Genomic DNA, 17,214 nt, shown 5'->3' on the forward strand with positions numbered 1-17,214 from the left:
AATTCTGGACCGTTCCCCGGAGAAGCCGTGGGAATCATGCAGATTCTTCGGGACGCCAAAGTTGGGGTCTCATGATGTCAATACGGGATATTATGCTGGGGAAAAGCACTTTCGAGACTGCGTTTGTCTGTACTCCAATTGGTACGAGAGTAGTAAAATGCCGGCGGTAGTCTTTTACGCGGTCGACTACCTGGCTTCGACATCCACGTACTCATCGATAGCCGAAGTGTCAAAGAAGAGATTCGACCACGGGCCGCCAAAGTCCATCAAGGGCGTCTCAAACGCTGGCATCTCATCAACAGTACATGCACTCGCCAACATATCCATCCCCGTCAACGTTGTCCTTGCCGTCACCTCTCGCAGCTCGTTCAGTATCTCAACATATCGCTGCCCCACCAAGTCGCCTTGCACACCGACCGGGAACTCGGCCATGGCCTCCTCTGCCGTTTCCCTGACGTGCGTCGCCTCGGGCCACAGGTGAGAGTACATGTACAGAGTGCCCAACGCGGCGAACTGCATGTAATTGACCAGCCAGAACGCCCTCGAGAACAGGCCTCGCTGGCAGAGGTAGCGGCACTCGTTGACGACCACTCTGGCCGCTTCGATGGACTTGTCGTGACACCTCTTGACCCACTGCTCGAGTCTCGATACGACTCCGGTGGCAGGGTCCATGGAGTAGAGGATGAAAGGGCGGTAGAGCAGGAGACTGGCATGAGCGAACATCAGTTTCAGTGTGCACGTCTGGCGTTGAGTCATCGTAGATAGCGCTGATGGGGGCAGGGCGACGTAGTTGAGATACGCGGGGAGGTTGTCCTGCCAGTCCAGCAGACTCTTCTCGAACTCGGCCGCAAACTGGTGTAGCTGGGTGATGCTGTTGTTCCGGGCCGCGGGACTGTAGAACTTTCTGAGGATCTTGCCTAATATCCTGGAGAGGCGAGCGTAGTGGATGAGTGCCGCGGCAGAGCAGAACTCTCCGTTGGGGGCTACTCGGCAGCCCGTTGCGGTGATGTCGTCGTCGTTGGCCAAGGCGCATTCGTTTTGGTCAATGTCATCGTCGTGTATGGCGCATGGACGGCCGAATATGCTGCTTATGATTCGGTCGTTGACGTAGATGGCCCAGAACAGCCGTTTCCGATATTCGTGGGTGATGTAATTGCTCAACGGGCCGACAGAATGGCGATGAAGGCCGAGGGCTTGGGCGTGGCGGACGACGATGCCGAAGGAGGACCAGGCTTCGTGCATACGCGAGTGGTTCAGCAGGTAGTGTGTCGCGAGAAGCCGCGCTTGCAGGGATGCAAACGTGATCTTGCTGGATTCTCTCTGGAGCTGGCGGTCGGCCATGTGGTAAAACCGGACGCTTCATTCATAAGGGTCAGTCTGAACTGTAAGGGATGATAGGCCGAGACGTACCTAGAAGAGTAACCGCAATACATGTTGTTGACTCTCGAGTAATGGGAACCAAGCGTCAGTACCATGTAAATCAGAGCCAAGCTGTCGTTGTTGAGACTGTCGCCCTGGCCGTCGCTGTAGAGCTTCTCGAAAGACTCCATCAGAGTCGGCTCATGCACGAAGCGCGAGGTGGTCAGGCCAAAGTCGAAGAAGGTCCGCATCAGCCTGTCAGCGATGGGTTTCGGAGGAAGAATCGGCGGCAGGTTGCCAGACTCGGCGAGCGGGTAGTCGGAAAAGTGAATCGACATTGACGGCAGACGGGCGAGTTTCTGCTTGGCCATGTGGAGGAAGGCAAAGTCGGAGGCGCCGCCGTGGAAGTGGCCGTACTGGTCCTCCTGAAGCGGCCCGTCGGGAGTCTCGCTGGAGGTCCCATTCGCTGGTGGTGACGATTGAATTGGCGAGAAGTCGTGAAGGCTCTCTGGCTGGGCGCCGTGTGAGTGCTGCTGCTCGAAAGAGATTGTCGTCGCCGTTGCGATTGGCGATGGTGCTGAGGGCGTTGCTCTTGGGCGTCTTTCTGGCGGACATGGTGATGCTGTCGTCGGCATGTACTGGCATGGCTGGTCGTGCTGCTGACAGCGGATACATGGTAGGTGGCCGGAACAGCGAGTCTTCTTTCTTTAAAGGGAGTTAGCATTATGGTATGTTTTGTGAAATAAAGCAACTCACTCTCTGCAGGTCATGCAGGCATTCCTAATCTTCAAAGATGACCCATTCTGGCTGTCACCGTGAGTGCCTCTCCGTTTGCGTTTCTGGCCGGCTGTTTGTCCTGGTGTTTGATACGGAACAATTTTCAGTGGCGGTGCTCGGCTAGAAGCAACGCGATCCATCTGTAGTCGAGGGGCGCGAGTTGGGCATTCCCAAGCACTTTAATCGCTTTTTGAAGAAGGCCGTCTCGAATGCGTGTAGTTGGCAAGCATCATCTGCAAACGGGCAGCCGAGGTGGAAATCAAGGACCTAGCAGGAACTGACTGACCAACCCCCTGTTTCTTACTGGCAGAGGGGTCAGAAGGGCGCTGCAGCCTGTGTGGAGAGGGGCACGTCAGGGGCCCTAACCCACTGGGCTTCACTGGGACGGCGTCAACTGGCTGTCTTTCTCCGTCTCCAACCGTGACCACATCACCATTGTGATATTGTCTTGTTAGTTGGTGTTTTGTCCTAGATTCAACATGTAACTCATACGCCCGTCCTTATTGAGCTTACCTCCTACATCATCTACAGCATGTACCTAAACCCACTGGCCCGCTGCGCCGCCGTCGGCCCGCTCACGCCCAGCTCCCTCCCATCGTCCATCTTCCGGTTCTCCCTCCGCAGATACATCCTCGTCACCGTTGCCGTCACAATCGCCGCCCCGGCCGCCACCAGATTCACCGTAAACGCGGCGAAATACCGCGGCGCCCCGTTATACAGGTACGGCGTCCACACGTTCGGCGTGTTGCACACCGACACGATCAGCGCAATCGCCGCCGCCCGCTTCGTCACCGGCTGGTTGATGGTCCCCGCGATCCACGACAGCAGCACCGTCGACCCCGCGTAGAAGGACGCCGGCATTAGCATCATGGCTGTGTACCGCGCCCCGACGTTGAGCGTCGACACGGCGATGACGTTGGCCGCGAGCGTCACCCCCAGCGGCGCCACGACGTGCCAGTACCGCTCGCCCGCGCGGTCCGAGTGGAACCCGTTGGCGAGCATCGTCGCGCAGCAGAGGATGAAGGGCGGCGCCGTCAGCGCGTAGGTCACGGTCCGCGAGTACCCTAGCGTCGCGACCACCGGCGGGAAGAAGTTGGTCACGCCGGCCGACGTGAAGATGCAGTACAGCGTCGCGAGCATGAGCCACGTCTTGGGGTCGCGGACGGCTAACATGAAGCCCTGCCGCGCCGAGACTTCGGAGCGGTCGTCGCTCTGGCCCTGGTCCTTTTCGTAGTTGAACTTGACCCATGCGCGTTCCGTCTCCGAGAGGGACTTGATGCCGTCCGGCGAGTTGGGGAGGATGAAGGCGAAGAGGAGGGCGAGGCCGACTGTGACGACGCCTTCTACGAGGAAAAGCTGTTGGCGTTAGTCACACGGGATTAGAGAACAGAGAGTGAAGCATGTTACTCACCCAGCGCCAGCCCTCTAGCCCATATTTGCCGTCCAGTTTCAGAATGGCGATTGCGAGTAAACCGCCAAAGGCATTGCCCAGCTGGGACCCCGAGTAGAACAAAGCTGCGCGGAGAGCATACTGCCGTCGGTTGAAGAAAAGGGAGAGGTAAAAGAGACCGCCCGAGAAGAAGACGGCCTCCACAAAACCGACGGCGAACCGGGCGACCGCCAGGCTGGCAAAGCTCTTGACCACCGTCTGCGCCGCCGTGACGATGCCCCAGAGCGACATGGCGCAGCAGATGTAGACGCCTGGTAGTTTGATCTTGCCGATGATCATGTTTGACGGGATCTGCATGATGACTGTACTCAGTTGTTAGCCGAATTCCCCTCTGCTTCTGTAAAGTATGCGGCGATGACTTACTATATCCCACAAACAGAACCGAGACGCATGTCTGGTACTGCGTCTCTGAAAGGTGCAGGTCTTCCGTGATCCCGGCCAGCTTTGCCGCGGCGATGTTGTTGCGGTCGAGGAAGTTGAGGATGAAGGTGATCATTAACGTCGGCATGATGATGATGTCCATCTTGAGCGTCGCTCTCCTGCCGGTCTTCCTGTACTCCGCCGCCGAGAGAGACCTCAGAATTTCCGGCATGGGGTGCTCGATAGCACCTTTTTGCTCTTGAGATACATCCTCCTTGATGGACTCGTGGGCAATGGAGCCGGCCTTTTCAACGTCCATCGTGAGCAGGTAAAGGGAGTTTACCCAGGATTCTGTAAGAATGTCAATGATCAAATGGACCACCCGACAGACATGACGGGGTATAGGTGAGCACTCATTTTCGCGTTATATGTACTCATCACCGTTGGACTTCGCCAAAGCACGTTCATGTCACCTGGTCTGGACATCTTCCCGGCCCATTCCCCGCCCTTGACATCGCGGGGTTAGCTCCGGGGAAGACCAGTTTGTGGGGGATGGGTAATCCGGGGTTGGAGAACCTCACGTTGCGGGGGACGGGTCTGCTTTCCCAGACTGCACTCCCAACGCGGTTCCCCGGGCATTTCCGCCCTGCACGGCGCAGATCTCGTATGTTTCCGTCTCGGGGGGAATTCGTGCATGAGATAAGGGAACTGATGTGCCGGATAATCTCTCCTGAGGAACTGCCATTGGCCGCTGAATGCCGGCCGCAAGACGTGCATGTAATGGACCCTTTCTTTGGTTGGCCGCGCTCTTCACTCTCATGGCGACACTACTGCAAAGTCTGACGTATGCAATGGTCAAGTCATTATCATCATTCTAGTCATACCCTCTATAGACATCCGGCATCACGCAGCACACTCAGCCAAGTCCCCCTCCCGCAGCGCCTCAAGCAACACCCGCGCCGTATCCCGATCCGTCCTGTCATCCCCGCCGTGCGTGAGCTCCCCCCACGCCGTCTCGATCCAACCATTCGGCCCGTCGTGCCCGGGCATCCCGTCGAAATACATGCCGTCAAAGTCGCCCTCCACGCTGACGGACTGGTCGTCCAGCGGGAACGCCGCCAGCACCTCCGCGGCCAGCCCGTCGATTCCTTCTGAGGGTGGCCGGTCCGCCATGCTCACGTCGCCCCCGGCGCCGGTCCCGCGCGGGGAGGTCCCGTCCGTCGCGCTGTCTTGGCTCTGCGACGTAGGCGAGTTGCTGTCTTCGTCGGAGGGGATGACCGTCACCGTGCCCGGTTCCATGCGGAAGAGGCCGGGCCGCAGCGTGCCTGTTTCAAAGTCCATCATCGACGCTGTAGATCCAAGGCCGCCGAGAGCGCCGAGACCCGCCCTGCTCTCGTTCCGTTTCCTTTCGAGGAGCGCCTTGAGCGGGTTGAAACCGCCTGTGAACAGGCCGCGGAGGCTGACCGGAAAGTCGCCGTCCTCGGGAAGACGCCCCTTGCTGAGCGAGAGGTCCATTGTCAAGGCGAGACGGAGGTACGAGCTGGGCTGCGACGCGAGGATGTCCGTCCAGTCCGCGATCACGGCGCCGCCCTCATTCGCGCTGGCAGGAGCCTCCCCAGTTGCCGAATCTATCTGTGCCAGGTTGACGATGTGCCGTATCGTCTCGCTGACCCAGTCGACGCCGTCGTATTGCGGCTGGTACGTCTTCATGGCTTCGATGAGGATGTTGAGGCGGTGCTGCTTCAGCGCCGATTGCGTGTTCGGGTCGAATGAACGCGACGAGGCGGAGAGCTTCACGTCGAGGATATGTAGGACCAGGGGCAGGGCGGTGCATGCGACGGCGCTGATGGGCAGCCAGCGGGCTAGCCTCAGATGAATGAGTTCTTTTAAGCATTCTGTGACGCCGGACGCTGCGTCTTGGAGCTCATGTCGGTTCTCTCCGATGATGACGAGGTCTGATGTGGGTATGGCGCTGAATGAAGGGGCGGCGGCCGTGATTGCGAGGTGTAGGACTTCGTGATGGCTGAGAACCACGCGTGAAGAGCTGCTGATGTCAGCGACGATGCTTGAAAAGAGTGATAAGTGCAGGCAACTTACTGATAGTACATGTACATCAGGTTGGTGTACAAGATCACAGAATCATGCTGGAACTCATTCCCTGGCGACTTCATCCTCGCGACGGAACCGCCCCCGAACATGGGGAATCTGAGCGTAGCGCCCTTGTACCACCTCCGCAGGGCCATCTTACATCCGCGGACCCGGTCCTGCTCCTCGGCGCGCATCTCCCGGCCCCAACCGGGACTGTCGTCCAGCGGGAACACCAAGATGAGGATATCCGTCAGCACGACGCACAGCTCGACGAGCTGCTCCAGGATCTCGGCGAGGCACCGCTTCGTGCCGGGGTTGTACACCCTGCTCCGCTCGATCTCGTCCGCGAAATCCGAGTACCCCAGGATGCCGTTGGCGTCGAAGTCGAAGTGGCTGCGGGTGATCTGGACGCCGCGGCGCATGCCGAGGCCGACGATGCGGTCGCGGATGATGCAGCACCACCACAGCCTCTTGAGCAGGTTGCGCTTCTTAGGGGGCGCGGTGCGGGTTGCGTAGTGGTGCGCCTCGACGGTCTTCGCGTTCTGGATGGCGATGGTGAGCCAGGCGGTGTTTTGTTTCCGCAAGGCGGGCGATGAGGGAGGGGACCAGAAGGAGAGGAGGAGGGCGGCTTGGGAGATGGCGAGGGGCGAGGACTCGGATTCAAGGTCGTAGAGGAGCTTTGCGCGTCTGTAGAACGCAGCGCGGGCGGCGCGTATTGTGGCGAAGCCCAGAGTCTTGATTGTTTGGCGGGACACGAACTAGAATGAGGTCAGTTGAGTGTTTTGAGAGCTGTCTTTGAGTGAAACTCACATTACATGAAGCGAAGAGCATCGCTTGAAACAGAAGTAGTGACAGTCGGTCGCTTGGCATACTGCTCGGGTTCATGCAATACACGTCCCAGAAGTCTCCCTCGTTGAGCATTGGAAGGAGGGGATGTACGTGGAGAAAGTACTGCTGTACAAACTCGTCGAGGATCGCACGCGTCGGTATCCTCAGACAGCCCTGAAGCTCTAGAAAGTTGACATCTTGGGGAGGGATGTTGTGAAGGTTGCCCAGGGCCAGGAAAGGGTAGAACGAGAAGGTGACGTCCAGGTTGAGGTGCCGTTGGTCGGCAGATAGCTGTCCTCCAGTGGCGCTATTCAGAGGTAATGAACCGGCCGGGAGAGACTCGAAGCTCGCTCCTGTTGCGGTCGAGGGCTTGGCCGTGTGTCCATGGCTGCCGTGGTCATGCCGGCAAGTGTTCTTGTGCGCCGTCGGGCTCTTCTGTCGGTCATTGTCCGCAGCCAATGGCGATGATTCGTCACTGTGAGAGTGGTCGTGACCGTGATGCTGGCCATTGGGCTCAGTCAATGGTATTGTCTTGCCGTCGCTGCCTGTTGCTGCAATGGGGTCGACATCGTGAGTATGCTCTCCAGACTTGGCGCCATACGGCGGATAGGACGCCTCTGCGGTGTCTGCGTTCGCGGCGTCATCTCTCTGCTGAGCTCGCCGACTATGGGCGGTCAGCAACGCTACAAGAAACGCCAGTAGTCGCGATTCCACTTACAATCTCGAAGCTCTCCCTGTCACAACACATGTCTCGCTGTCGAGATAGCAATTCATACACGGACGGCCACGTTGTGAGACATCACATCTCACTTTGCGAGCGCGACACGACAGACACGCCTTGGGAGCGCGCTTCCGGATCTTGCTCTGTGATTTGGGTTTGGAAGACTCCGCAGCTGCTGCTTCAGTCGCCATGATGTGGGTTTGGCCGGGACACTGTATATGCTTGCGTGGTATCCGTGGAGAGAGCTGACCGAGGTGAAGCTCGTCTATCGGCAGTGACTACGGGTCGAGAAAACACACGAGGATGTCGGGAAAAGTTCAACTTCCCAGATCAGGATGGACCGAAGACGGAGGATGGGGACGGGACACGGAAAGCAGTTTGCGGGGTGTGGGGAAGAGGGGAGACTGCATGGAATTTCTGGAGACAAAGTCTGGGGGTCTGGAGCCGTCGACGATCCTTTGACGCTACACGTCTGGGGATATCAATAGCGGTGGACTACTCGTCCTGGACAGTGGACACGGAGCTTGGGGGGCATGCAGCTCGCGGCCGGAAATTATGACCAGGGGAAGCTATTCCCCGTCCCCGTCCGTTGCGCCGGCGGCATGGTTTGTGAAATCGGATTGATCGGAACTGAACGGCTTTCATTTGCTGACTCGTATATCCATGTCCCTTGGCAAAACGCTATCCAGCATCACGAACTGGAGGCTCGATCTCGAAGAAGAAGGCCGAGGCTGGAAGTGGAGGGATGGGAATTGACAGAGCAAATGAGAGTCAGGAAATCGTTTGCCGATGACACCAGCCGAGTCTCGAAGGGAGACATCCCAGAACTTCTCCACACGAGCTCGGCGCCGAAAGCCAATCACCAGCGATGTAACTCTCTCCAACTGACCATGCAGGTCGAGTCATTAGTGCCTCTCCGAACCCCGAATCTCGGAACATTTCCGCACGCAACCCACCTCAAGGGACGAAGCACCACACCAGACGCGGAAATGACAGGTCCATTCCGTCATATTCAACTGCCTCACCCGCACTGCCGTTTTGTTTTAGGTTCGATCTGATGTATCAATGCACTCTGATGTCGATCCAATGCCAGGATCACCATGAGATCCCTCCCTCAGAATCGGAATCCGACGATGATTCTTCGCTCTCGATCGGCTTGAAGACCCAATCGCCATCTTCCTCTCTCAACAGACACACCTTCTCGTCCCCGACGCGCTTGTCCAACCCGTTGGGCAGGTCCATGCCATCGCCGACTTTCAGGAGGATCGAGGGATCGATTCGGCAGAACAGCATTGGCAACGAGTCGCTCTTCCACACAGATATGTCATCGCGGGCTCCCCGGATAATGGTGTGGAAGAGATAGTAGATGCTGATGACAATCAAAGCCGTCGGGAAAATGAGCCACCACCACGCGACGATAATCATCTGCCTTTCCATGACTGCCGGACAGCCGTACCGCTGCCAGTCTTTACGCCTGTTTCGAACATGTCCATGAAGTCTGACCTCATTCGTGAGACTGGTGCTGAACCGACCGATCCAGTCTTTGAGGTTCCCTTGAGCATTGTAGAGACCCTCGACCCAATCCGAGGAGAAGTTGATGATGGTGTACTGCTTTTCGTACGTTCCCTCAAGCAGGGGATCTGTGAACCGTTGTAGTGCCGCTAATGCCTCCTTGGTGACGCTGTATCGAGATGAATTCGTAACGTTCATTCCCTCCGGTATGTCAATGAAAACGTACTCGCCGAAATGCGCACTGTTGTCCTTCTTAAAGCGTGTTGTGTGCCACTTTTTGTCTTCGGGGACTGTCTGATTCAAACCACCGTCACCAGCCTTGATCGTGTAAGTCTTCATGCAGAACCACAGGGCGCATTCGTGTGCAAGGATCTTGGTCTTCCGCCTCGTTCTCGACACCCAAAGGAAATCAAATACGTTGATGTAGGTGCGTGAAGTTGAGTTCATGTGATGGAAGAAACCGTCAAGCGAGTTCGTCACCTTGAACTTTTCCGTGTTCGGTGAGTTGGCGACATCGAATGAAGTGTCAGATGGCGTCCTGTACTTGCAAGTCTGTGACTTGTCGGTGCACACAGTGTCGACGCTCAGTTGGTTGCATTCGCCGCAAACCGCAAGTGTTGGAACGGCTTCCCATGTACAGGTATGGTTTTCCGGTTTACAATCGGCTCCGATATCCTTGACATCAAGCGAGAAAATGCCGCTATAAACGGCGGCTTTCGTGGATACGTTTAGGGCCGGCACTGCGTTTTGTCAGGTGAAGTGAAGCGACAAGAAGGCATCTACTTACGAGGATCAAGTGCCCGCGTTACCGTGAAGTCCTACAAATCACTTCTCGGGGGAGGCTCGACTAGACCTGCTGTTTCGTTTTTCCATGGTCTGGGCTCGTATTGATAGAGCTGTTGAGAGGATGCCTCAAGTCCATGGACTAAGATGACAATCAAGGCTCCGATGCATGCCAGGTGCCTGTTTTGCAGAGTTAATGGTGGGATTGATCAAGAATGTCGGGGGCTGCATCCATTACCTTGCCCTTAGACGCCAAATAAGGCAGATGCTCCCCCAGAGACCGCGCGAGGCCTCGTCATATATCTTGAAGTCTTCAAGCCTTGCGCGCATGTCGTGTGTACGGCTTTGGCGCGCGTCAGAAACCCAAATCCAAGCGGCCTGGCTGATGCAGGATTCGACAATGCCACTCATTGCAACGCGGACACATGTGAACATGGCGACTATGATGACGTCGAAGTCGACGCCTAAGGGCAGCACTGGTACCAAATCCTTATCGAATCTTTTGAAAATGATTCCCAAGGCAATCGCCCCGATGATGCAGACCACGACGAGGAGGTATTCGTCGATCCACTATTTCGAGATGGATCTCCAGTTGCTCTTCGGGAGAGGCCTTGGAGGACCTTCGTTTGCATCGTCGTCGTCAACAGCGCCATCGTGGTCAATCTGGGTCAAGCGGATGTTTTCGTTTCGTATTCCGCCAAATCGGAGATTCATGGTGTGGCGGACAAGGAGGAAGAGAGTAGTTTCCTGATTCGGAGATAGAAAGAGCAGCAAGAAAGAGGAATGCTAAAAATGCAGTTCGTAGAGGATAATAGGTAGGTCAAGCGATTGCTGCCATCATTTTAGGAGAGTGATACGATGTTGATGGCTTGAAGATGGCAGCGCAGAAGGATTGTTGTCTGGATGAAGTCGCGACGACGCCCTGCGCACCGAACAGTGGGCAAACATCGTGCGCTCGAGTTTTCACGGAAGGAAGCCTCGTCTATTTCTCATTCCCCGGCAACTGCCTGACGCAGGGTCGTTCTTTCCTTGATGCGAAGAGGTCGATGCAGATTGAATATGCACGACGATAAGGAACGAGGCAGGGAGGGACGGATGAAGGAACCTCCTTAGGTAATGTAATGTTCGGCTCGCTGCGTCTCCCCGATAGGATTGATTCGCCTGTATAGCGCTGGGCACGCTGCCTATGTCTATCCTGAGAGATTTTACACTTTTTTCTCTAGAAATTGGCTACCGAGAAAATTCGCATTGGTAGCCGTCCAGTCGTAGAGCTTGTTATCAACGATGCATGCCCTCGTCGTTGCTCTTTTTGGCCTTCAAGGCACAGCTGCGTGGCAGCTCCCCCACCGGGTCCTAGCCAATTCCCCTCACGGCCAGATGCCCTTGACCTTTCAAACCAATGACGACGACATCGACATCTCCGGTGCCGATACCATCGCTGGGCTGAAGACCTTTGCCAATCTGCCGTTTGTGGATTGCTTCTCTGGCGGGGACGCCGAAGGTCAATTATATGACATTGCCATCTTCGGCGCCCCTCACGATACAGTCCGTCCACCCCGAATCCAACATTAATCTGCGTGTACATCTGACTTGATGCACGCAACAGACAACTACCGGCCGCCCGGGAGCTCGATTTGGACCACCGGCCATTCGTATGGGCAGCCAGAGAAAAGGGCCTGGGCAGTGGGACATTTTCACCGGTCGGCTTTTCCCCCCAAGCGGCCGCACAAGTCGGCAGTCTAGCTGACCGTCCTCATAGGCCGTGACCCCTTGCAGAGTTGGGCTAGAGTGGTCGACTGTGGTGATGCACGTCTTACATGGTTGGATAACACCGTTTCACTGAAGCGACTTGACAAGGCACACAAGGTGACAGGTCTTGAGCTCCAAATCCAGGAACAAGATGCTGATGAAGACAAGGGCATCTCCGGCCGACCAGCAGCAAACTCGGCTGTGTCTGTCACACCTAGGATTCTCGCCTTAGGCGGCGACCACACGACGACATTGTCAGCTCTTCGGTCGACGTATGAGAAATGGGGACCTGTCTCTGTCATTCACTTTGATAGTCATATTGGTTTGTCTCAACGACCACTGACCTCCGTGACACCAGTTGCTGACACTGGAGTTCAGATACGTGGGACCCTTCCGTTCTTGGTAAGTGCATCTCACTGAAATATGTGTCGATGCTTATACTCAAGCCTTTCAGGTGGAGGCATATCAGATTATGCGTGAGTTGAAAAGTCACTCTTTATGTACTTGTCTTTGAGACTGACTTGCTGCTAGCGGCCTCAACCACGGTACCTTCCTACATATTGCCCATGAAGAAGTAATCAAACCTGGAGAAAACTTACGGTAGACCACGACTGACACCGCTAGCACCTCATCCTGAATACTTCCATCCATGCCGGGATTCGGGCGCCTCTTATCAGACGAAAGGGTGATCTGAGAAACGATGTTCGATGCGGCTTTGAGATAGTAACTGCGCGGGATCTCGACAAGCTCGGCGCACAGGGCGTTATCTCCAAGATCAAGGAGCGCGTCGGTGACTCCAAGGTTTACATCAGTGTTGACATCGATGTTCTTGATCCCGCTTTCGCTCCAGGTATTTTCGACTGGCCCCTTTAAGCTCCGCGAAATGCATGCTAACACATATTAGCTACCGGGACGGCTGAACCAGGGGGCTGGTCAACCCGAGAGCTTCTCACAATTCTCGAAGGTCTAGAAGGCCTTTCAGTTGTAGGCGCCGATGTAGTGGAGGTGGCACCTGTTTATGACAACGCAGGCGAAACGACGGTCCTGGCCGCGGCCGAGGTCGCCTATTCCCTCATCGACCTCATGGTCACAACTCCTGTCAAGTCAAAGGCTGACCTGGAAACTGGCCAATGAATACTAGCCATATCCATGAAAGATCATACTGCAGACCTATGAGATGCGAAGGAAAGATCAGTGCTCACCCAATGTGATAAACAATAAGGGACCTGCTTGTCGAGGCGACATGCACAGGTGCCTTTGTTCAAAGTCGTATAGGGCCTTGAGATTTTGTTTTCTGATTTATGCACTAGAAACAAAAACAATGGAGCCATATCTCTTACACCGCGACTGTTCAAGGATCAAAGCAGGCCACTTTGACCTTGCCCAACAGCATTCCTCATCTAGACAAAGGCAACTCGAGGTGTTCGTGCAGTTAGCGGGCAACTCTCCACTGACAAAGCCAATTGTGACTTACCAAGAATTGTTCTTTCACTTGGTTTGCAGATTTCGACGACCATATATCACAGGTTCCAGCCGGCTCAATCGTCCATCTCAACTCAGCTCACAACTCGCACTCACATAATAATATTCCTCGAGTATCACTCAACACAGCATCAATATCTAATCCATAATCAAATTGATCAACACCGAGTGCGTTTTCGAATCATTTGAAAATGGGTTTGGGTTCCAACACCTCGAATGATTTCGACATGAACACCCCCGAAAGCCCCCAAGATGTCGCCATGTCCTTTGCCCTCGACTCCCATCTCAACGTTAACGCCCCCGTTCCTCAATACGTGCAAGACTCATCTTCGTCTACACCCACTCACTCGTACGACACTAGCAGCCTCCCAGACTACAAAGAGCCAGATTACGACTACGTTGCGGGTTTCGGCTTCCGTCGGACCCCATCCCCAGGCTCCGGGTCCAACCATCTCGCCCCCTCGCCTACCCAGCGCCGCACATGGGAAGTCAACACCGATGTGCGCATGCAAATCCTCTCTGACCGTCATGATCGCATCGAAAGCCGCCAGTCCGGCTCTGAAGCCATGCAAGAGTCGCTGGACGACCGCATGGATATGATCTCGGAGCGTCAAGACGTCGATTCCATGCGCATCAGCAGCATCCGCAAGGACCTCGAAGAGATTCAGGACGCGCTGCGCAACGGGTTTCGTGGAACCTGGACCAGCGATCATCCCGCATTCTGCAGACCGGAGCGTGCTGGTCGTCCCACGGGACTGGCAAAGAAAGCGCGCGCTCATCCCTTGCGAGGCGCGAAGGGGAGCTCTGTCAAGTGTAAGCATTCGCGGGATAACGAAAATGAAGATGAGGGCGACGCGCTTCCGTGTCCCAAGCGCCGCAAGCCGTCGCCCTCAGCTGGAACCAGACCTGTAGTTCCCCCTCCTGGCGATCATTTCAGCGATAGCGACACAGAGATGATGGAAATCGACAACGTCAGTGTCATCGAGTGCGCAACGGTTTATGCCATGGCAAAGAACGCGAGGCCTACTACAAAGGGCGAAAAGGCGGCGTCCAAGGCTCCCGCTCCAGGTTCCGCGCCTGCTCCTTCTCAAAACAACCCACGACTTCCCCGGCACACTCATCCTCGTTACGGACTTAGGAACCTCAACCAAATGCAGGCGGATAGAGAGAGGAGAGAGGCAGCGAAGCAGGCTGCTGACGCAGCGCGACGACAAGAGGCGCACGAAAAGAGAATAGCCGCCAAGGAAGAGAGAGGCGGCGCCGCAGCAGCGAGAGGCGCGCAGTAAGACGGAAACTGCGAAGAGGGAGACAGATGCGGCGGCGAGGGCGAAGAGAGCGGTAAACAGGGCTGCGAAGAGGGAGAATGGTGGATCTCAGTTTTTCCTGTGCAGCAACAGCAGCAAGGAGATGAGCAGCAAAGCCAGCAGCAGACTCAGGGACAAAATCAGGGACAAGATGACGGCCAGCAACAAGATGATAGCCAACAGCAGGGTGATGGTCAACAGCAAGAGATTGGTCAACAAGATGATGGTCGGCAAAACGACGGACAGCAGGACGACCAACAGCAAGATGGCGTTCTGCAGAACCAGCAGCAGCAAGACCCGGATCAAGAAGATGAGGAGGATAGTGAGCAACAGGATGAGCGACAGGAGCAGCCGGACGAAGACGATCAGCAAGACAACCGGACGCAGCAAGCTGGCGAGGCACAGGAACAGAAAGATGAAGTACCACAGCAAGGAGAGGGATCGAACATGAGCGACGATTCACGGGCCGGCGAGGAAGGGGGTCAAGGAGGACAGAACGGTCCAAAGCAAGACAAAAGTCGAGGAAGAAAAGGATGAGGAGCCCCAGCAAGAAGAAGGTTAGAATACAAGCAACACAAGTCATGATTCAGTCGATGAGAAAGTAGAGGACGGGGCTGGAGGGGGGACATGTAGCCTTCATCAAGACGCCAGGGAGAACGAAGACGTGGAGGATGCTGGTGAGGGCTACCAAGCTGACATATAAGCAGAGCAGAGCCAGGACAACGGAGGGAATATAACACTAAACGTACAATGTCAACAGGAGTCTGCAGGGATAGGCAATGAAGAATACGAAAGTGGTGGTGGAAAGAGTTGAGTTGTATTTTTTCGTGCCTTGTACCCCTTAAAGTGATGGCCAGAATCTTTCTCACTCCATCTAGACGCTCATAGTTAATTCTTCCCTAGATATTGAAGCATTAGTCTATGTCCCTCAAGTCAACAGCAAGACCCCTTTCAGTCCCCCATAGCCAACTAGCCAAACCATTCCATATACCTTCCATCCACGTAAGCCCGGACCCATCTCCAGAAGGCTCACCTTTCGGAGCAGGCAGACAAAAGAGACCCCTCGCGTGCCCCGTCCCCCTCGCATACGCCATGCCAAACACAACCCTCGAATGGCCCTTCGCAGACACGAATGCCATCTCTAGCAACCTCGCCCTGTGTACCATCACAACGTCATGAAGATACCTCGGCGTCAACGGCTCAACCAGCGGCCGCGATCTCCACCGAAGCTCCCCCTTCTGCTCATCCCACTTCCTCCTCCTTCCGACCCCTTTCACCGGCGCCCGCTGCACCCTCTCATTCTGCCAAACCCTCTTCTGCGCCCTCCGCTCCGGCGCGCGTTTCCTCTGCTCCTCCCACCGGGCCCCTTCGACATCCCAATAACTCCCATCCCCTTCAATCTCCCTCTCGTCCCACCCTTCCACCTCGCTCGTCTGCCACCCAGAAGACCGCCGCCTCTCACTCATCCGCGGCCGGCGGGGCTGCATCCTCCTCCTCTGATGACCCGCAACCTCCAGAAGCGGCGCCCGTTCGCGCTGCGACCGCTCATGCGCCGCCGTGTACGTCGTGGCGCACGTGCTCGACGTGTAAGTCGACATCCAGGACGGCGAGGCGGTGTACATGGCCGCGTACACCGGGGCCGCGGCGCCGTTTCTGGGCGTAGGAGTCTCGTCGTCCGGTGACGGGAGGAGCACCTCGGGCACGGGGGCGGGGGCGTCGGAGCTGGTCGCGCGGGGATGGAAGCAGGCCTTCTCCAGCGACGACTTTCTCGCTCCAGCGCTCGAAATTTGTTGGCGCCGTTTGCATCGTCTGCATAAGTGTTTCCTGTCCTTGCACCACGCACACGGGACCTCTAACGATGGCGCGCACTCGTTGCCCTCCTCGTCGCTGCTGGATTCTGAGTCGTCCGCGGGCAAGACGTCCCAGTACATCGAGTCCATCTCTGAGCGCCAATGCTATCCGGAGTAATCTTAACAGCCTGGGAGACAGCGAGAGAGACAAGACTGTCAGAGGTTGAAGGAAACGACGGCCTTCCGTGATGGTAGGTATGAGAAAATCAGACGAACATGTGATCGAAACCAACTTCTTTCGTGAGTGAGGTGACAAGAGGTATGATACGAAGGTGAGAAAAAGAAGGTCGAGGTAGGTGTAATGCGCGGGACACAAATTTGAGACATGCATTTGGGGTAGCTCAGCCAAGAATGGCCCGTCGATGACTGCACCACCTGATTTGCAGGAAGGAGGCGCCGGATTACTTCAGCCATCTGCGCCGGCGCGCTTCGTGTGCCTGAGGAAGTAGCCGCTGGATTGACTAAATCTCAGGCTGTTCTATTTTTACAGTAAGGTAGTTAAGTGGAAGCTAATTTGCTAGAATTTGACGTGGTTCTAGCTCTGAGGCGGCGTCTTGAGATTTAAAGCGGGAAGGAGCCGGTGGACATCTTCAACCTCACCTTAGAACACCATCAAGGAAGGAACGAACTTCTCACCACGAGCCTCACTAAAAACAATGGCAGCAACACCTCGTTTTTGAGGATGTACAGCTTTTGCATCAAAAACAAACTAGATCAAAATGACAAAAGATAACGCGACGGTCATCCGTTAGGCCCTCCTCGCTTTTGGTTTTTTGCGAGATTCGAACTGAGCGCCCCTACCCTCAACAGAGTAACCAGAAACTCATCGGGTGGTATTGGTTTTAAGTTATTAGAGATGCTTTACCAACTAGACCATTCGGCCCATCTCTTAGTTGTAACTGGTTGAGAGTGCTTGCACCAAAGCCATACAAGTAGCATACTGCGCGCAAC

The 17,214-nt window shown here is 55.8% G+C and overlaps 6 protein-coding genes across 6 annotated transcripts; 2 read left to right on the forward strand and 4 right to left on the reverse strand.

Moving 5' to 3' along the window:
- Positions 1-186: 186 nt before the first annotated feature.
- CGGC5_v011879 (putative transporter) lies at positions 187-4,265 on the reverse strand (the record flags this gene model as incomplete). The annotated part of the gene is made up of 6 exons (XM_032030652.2): positions 187-1,357; positions 1,411-2,064; positions 2,116-2,206; positions 2,685-3,492; positions 3,548-3,888; positions 3,950-4,265. The coding sequence occupies 6 exons, from the start codon at positions 4,263-4,265 to the stop codon at positions 187-189; spliced, it is 3,381 nt and encodes a 1,126-aa protein (XP_031889734.2).
- Positions 4,266-4,849: 584 nt separating this feature from the next.
- On the reverse strand, positions 4,850-7,774 carry CGGC5_v011880 (Cutinase transcription factor 1 beta; the record flags this gene model as incomplete). Its single annotated transcript, XM_032030653.1, has 5 exons — positions 4,850-5,990; positions 6,044-6,792; positions 6,845-7,526; positions 7,581-7,596; positions 7,696-7,774. 5 exons carry the CDS (start codon positions 7,772-7,774, stop codon positions 4,850-4,852), a joined length of 2,667 nt encoding a protein of 888 aa, XP_031889658.1.
- A 904-nt stretch (positions 7,775-8,678) lies between these two features.
- CGGC5_v011881 (uncharacterized protein) lies at positions 8,679-10,313 on the reverse strand (the record flags this gene model as incomplete). The annotated part of the gene is made up of 4 exons (XM_032030654.2): positions 8,679-9,835; positions 9,883-9,913; positions 10,022-10,058; positions 10,117-10,313. 4 exons carry the CDS (start codon positions 10,311-10,313, stop codon positions 8,679-8,681), a joined length of 1,422 nt encoding a protein of 473 aa, XP_031889732.2.
- Positions 10,314-11,162: 849 nt separating this feature from the next.
- CGGC5_v011882 (putative agmatinase 1) lies at positions 11,163-12,761 on the forward strand (the record flags this gene model as incomplete). Its single annotated transcript, XM_032030655.1, has 9 exons — positions 11,163-11,423; positions 11,485-11,578; positions 11,638-11,744; positions 11,796-11,949; positions 12,006-12,029; positions 12,082-12,103; positions 12,159-12,201; positions 12,252-12,477; positions 12,532-12,761. 9 exons carry the CDS (start codon positions 11,163-11,165, stop codon positions 12,759-12,761), a joined length of 1,161 nt encoding a protein of 386 aa, XP_031889656.1.
- Positions 12,762-13,300: 539 nt separating this feature from the next.
- CGGC5_v011883 (uncharacterized protein) lies at positions 13,301-14,864 on the forward strand (the record flags this gene model as incomplete). Its single annotated transcript, XM_032030656.2, has 2 exons — positions 13,301-14,391; positions 14,456-14,864. The coding sequence occupies 2 exons, from the start codon at positions 13,301-13,303 to the stop codon at positions 14,862-14,864; spliced, it is 1,500 nt and encodes a 499-aa protein (XP_031889731.2).
- A 135-nt stretch (positions 14,865-14,999) lies between these two features.
- On the reverse strand, positions 15,000-16,353 carry CGGC5_v011884 (uncharacterized protein; the record flags this gene model as incomplete). Its single annotated transcript, XM_032030659.1, has 2 exons — positions 15,000-15,152; positions 15,577-16,353. The coding sequence occupies 2 exons, from the start codon at positions 16,351-16,353 to the stop codon at positions 15,000-15,002; spliced, it is 930 nt and encodes a 309-aa protein (XP_031889807.1).
- Positions 16,354-17,214: the final 861 nt, after the last annotated feature.

The sequence above is a fragment of the Colletotrichum fructicola genome, assembly GCF_000319635.2.
Source record: "Colletotrichum fructicola Nara gc5 chromosome Unknown KSG_Nara_v1_contig07, whole genome shotgun sequence".
Taxonomy (NCBI): domain Eukaryota; kingdom Fungi; phylum Ascomycota; class Sordariomycetes; order Glomerellales; family Glomerellaceae; genus Colletotrichum; species Colletotrichum fructicola.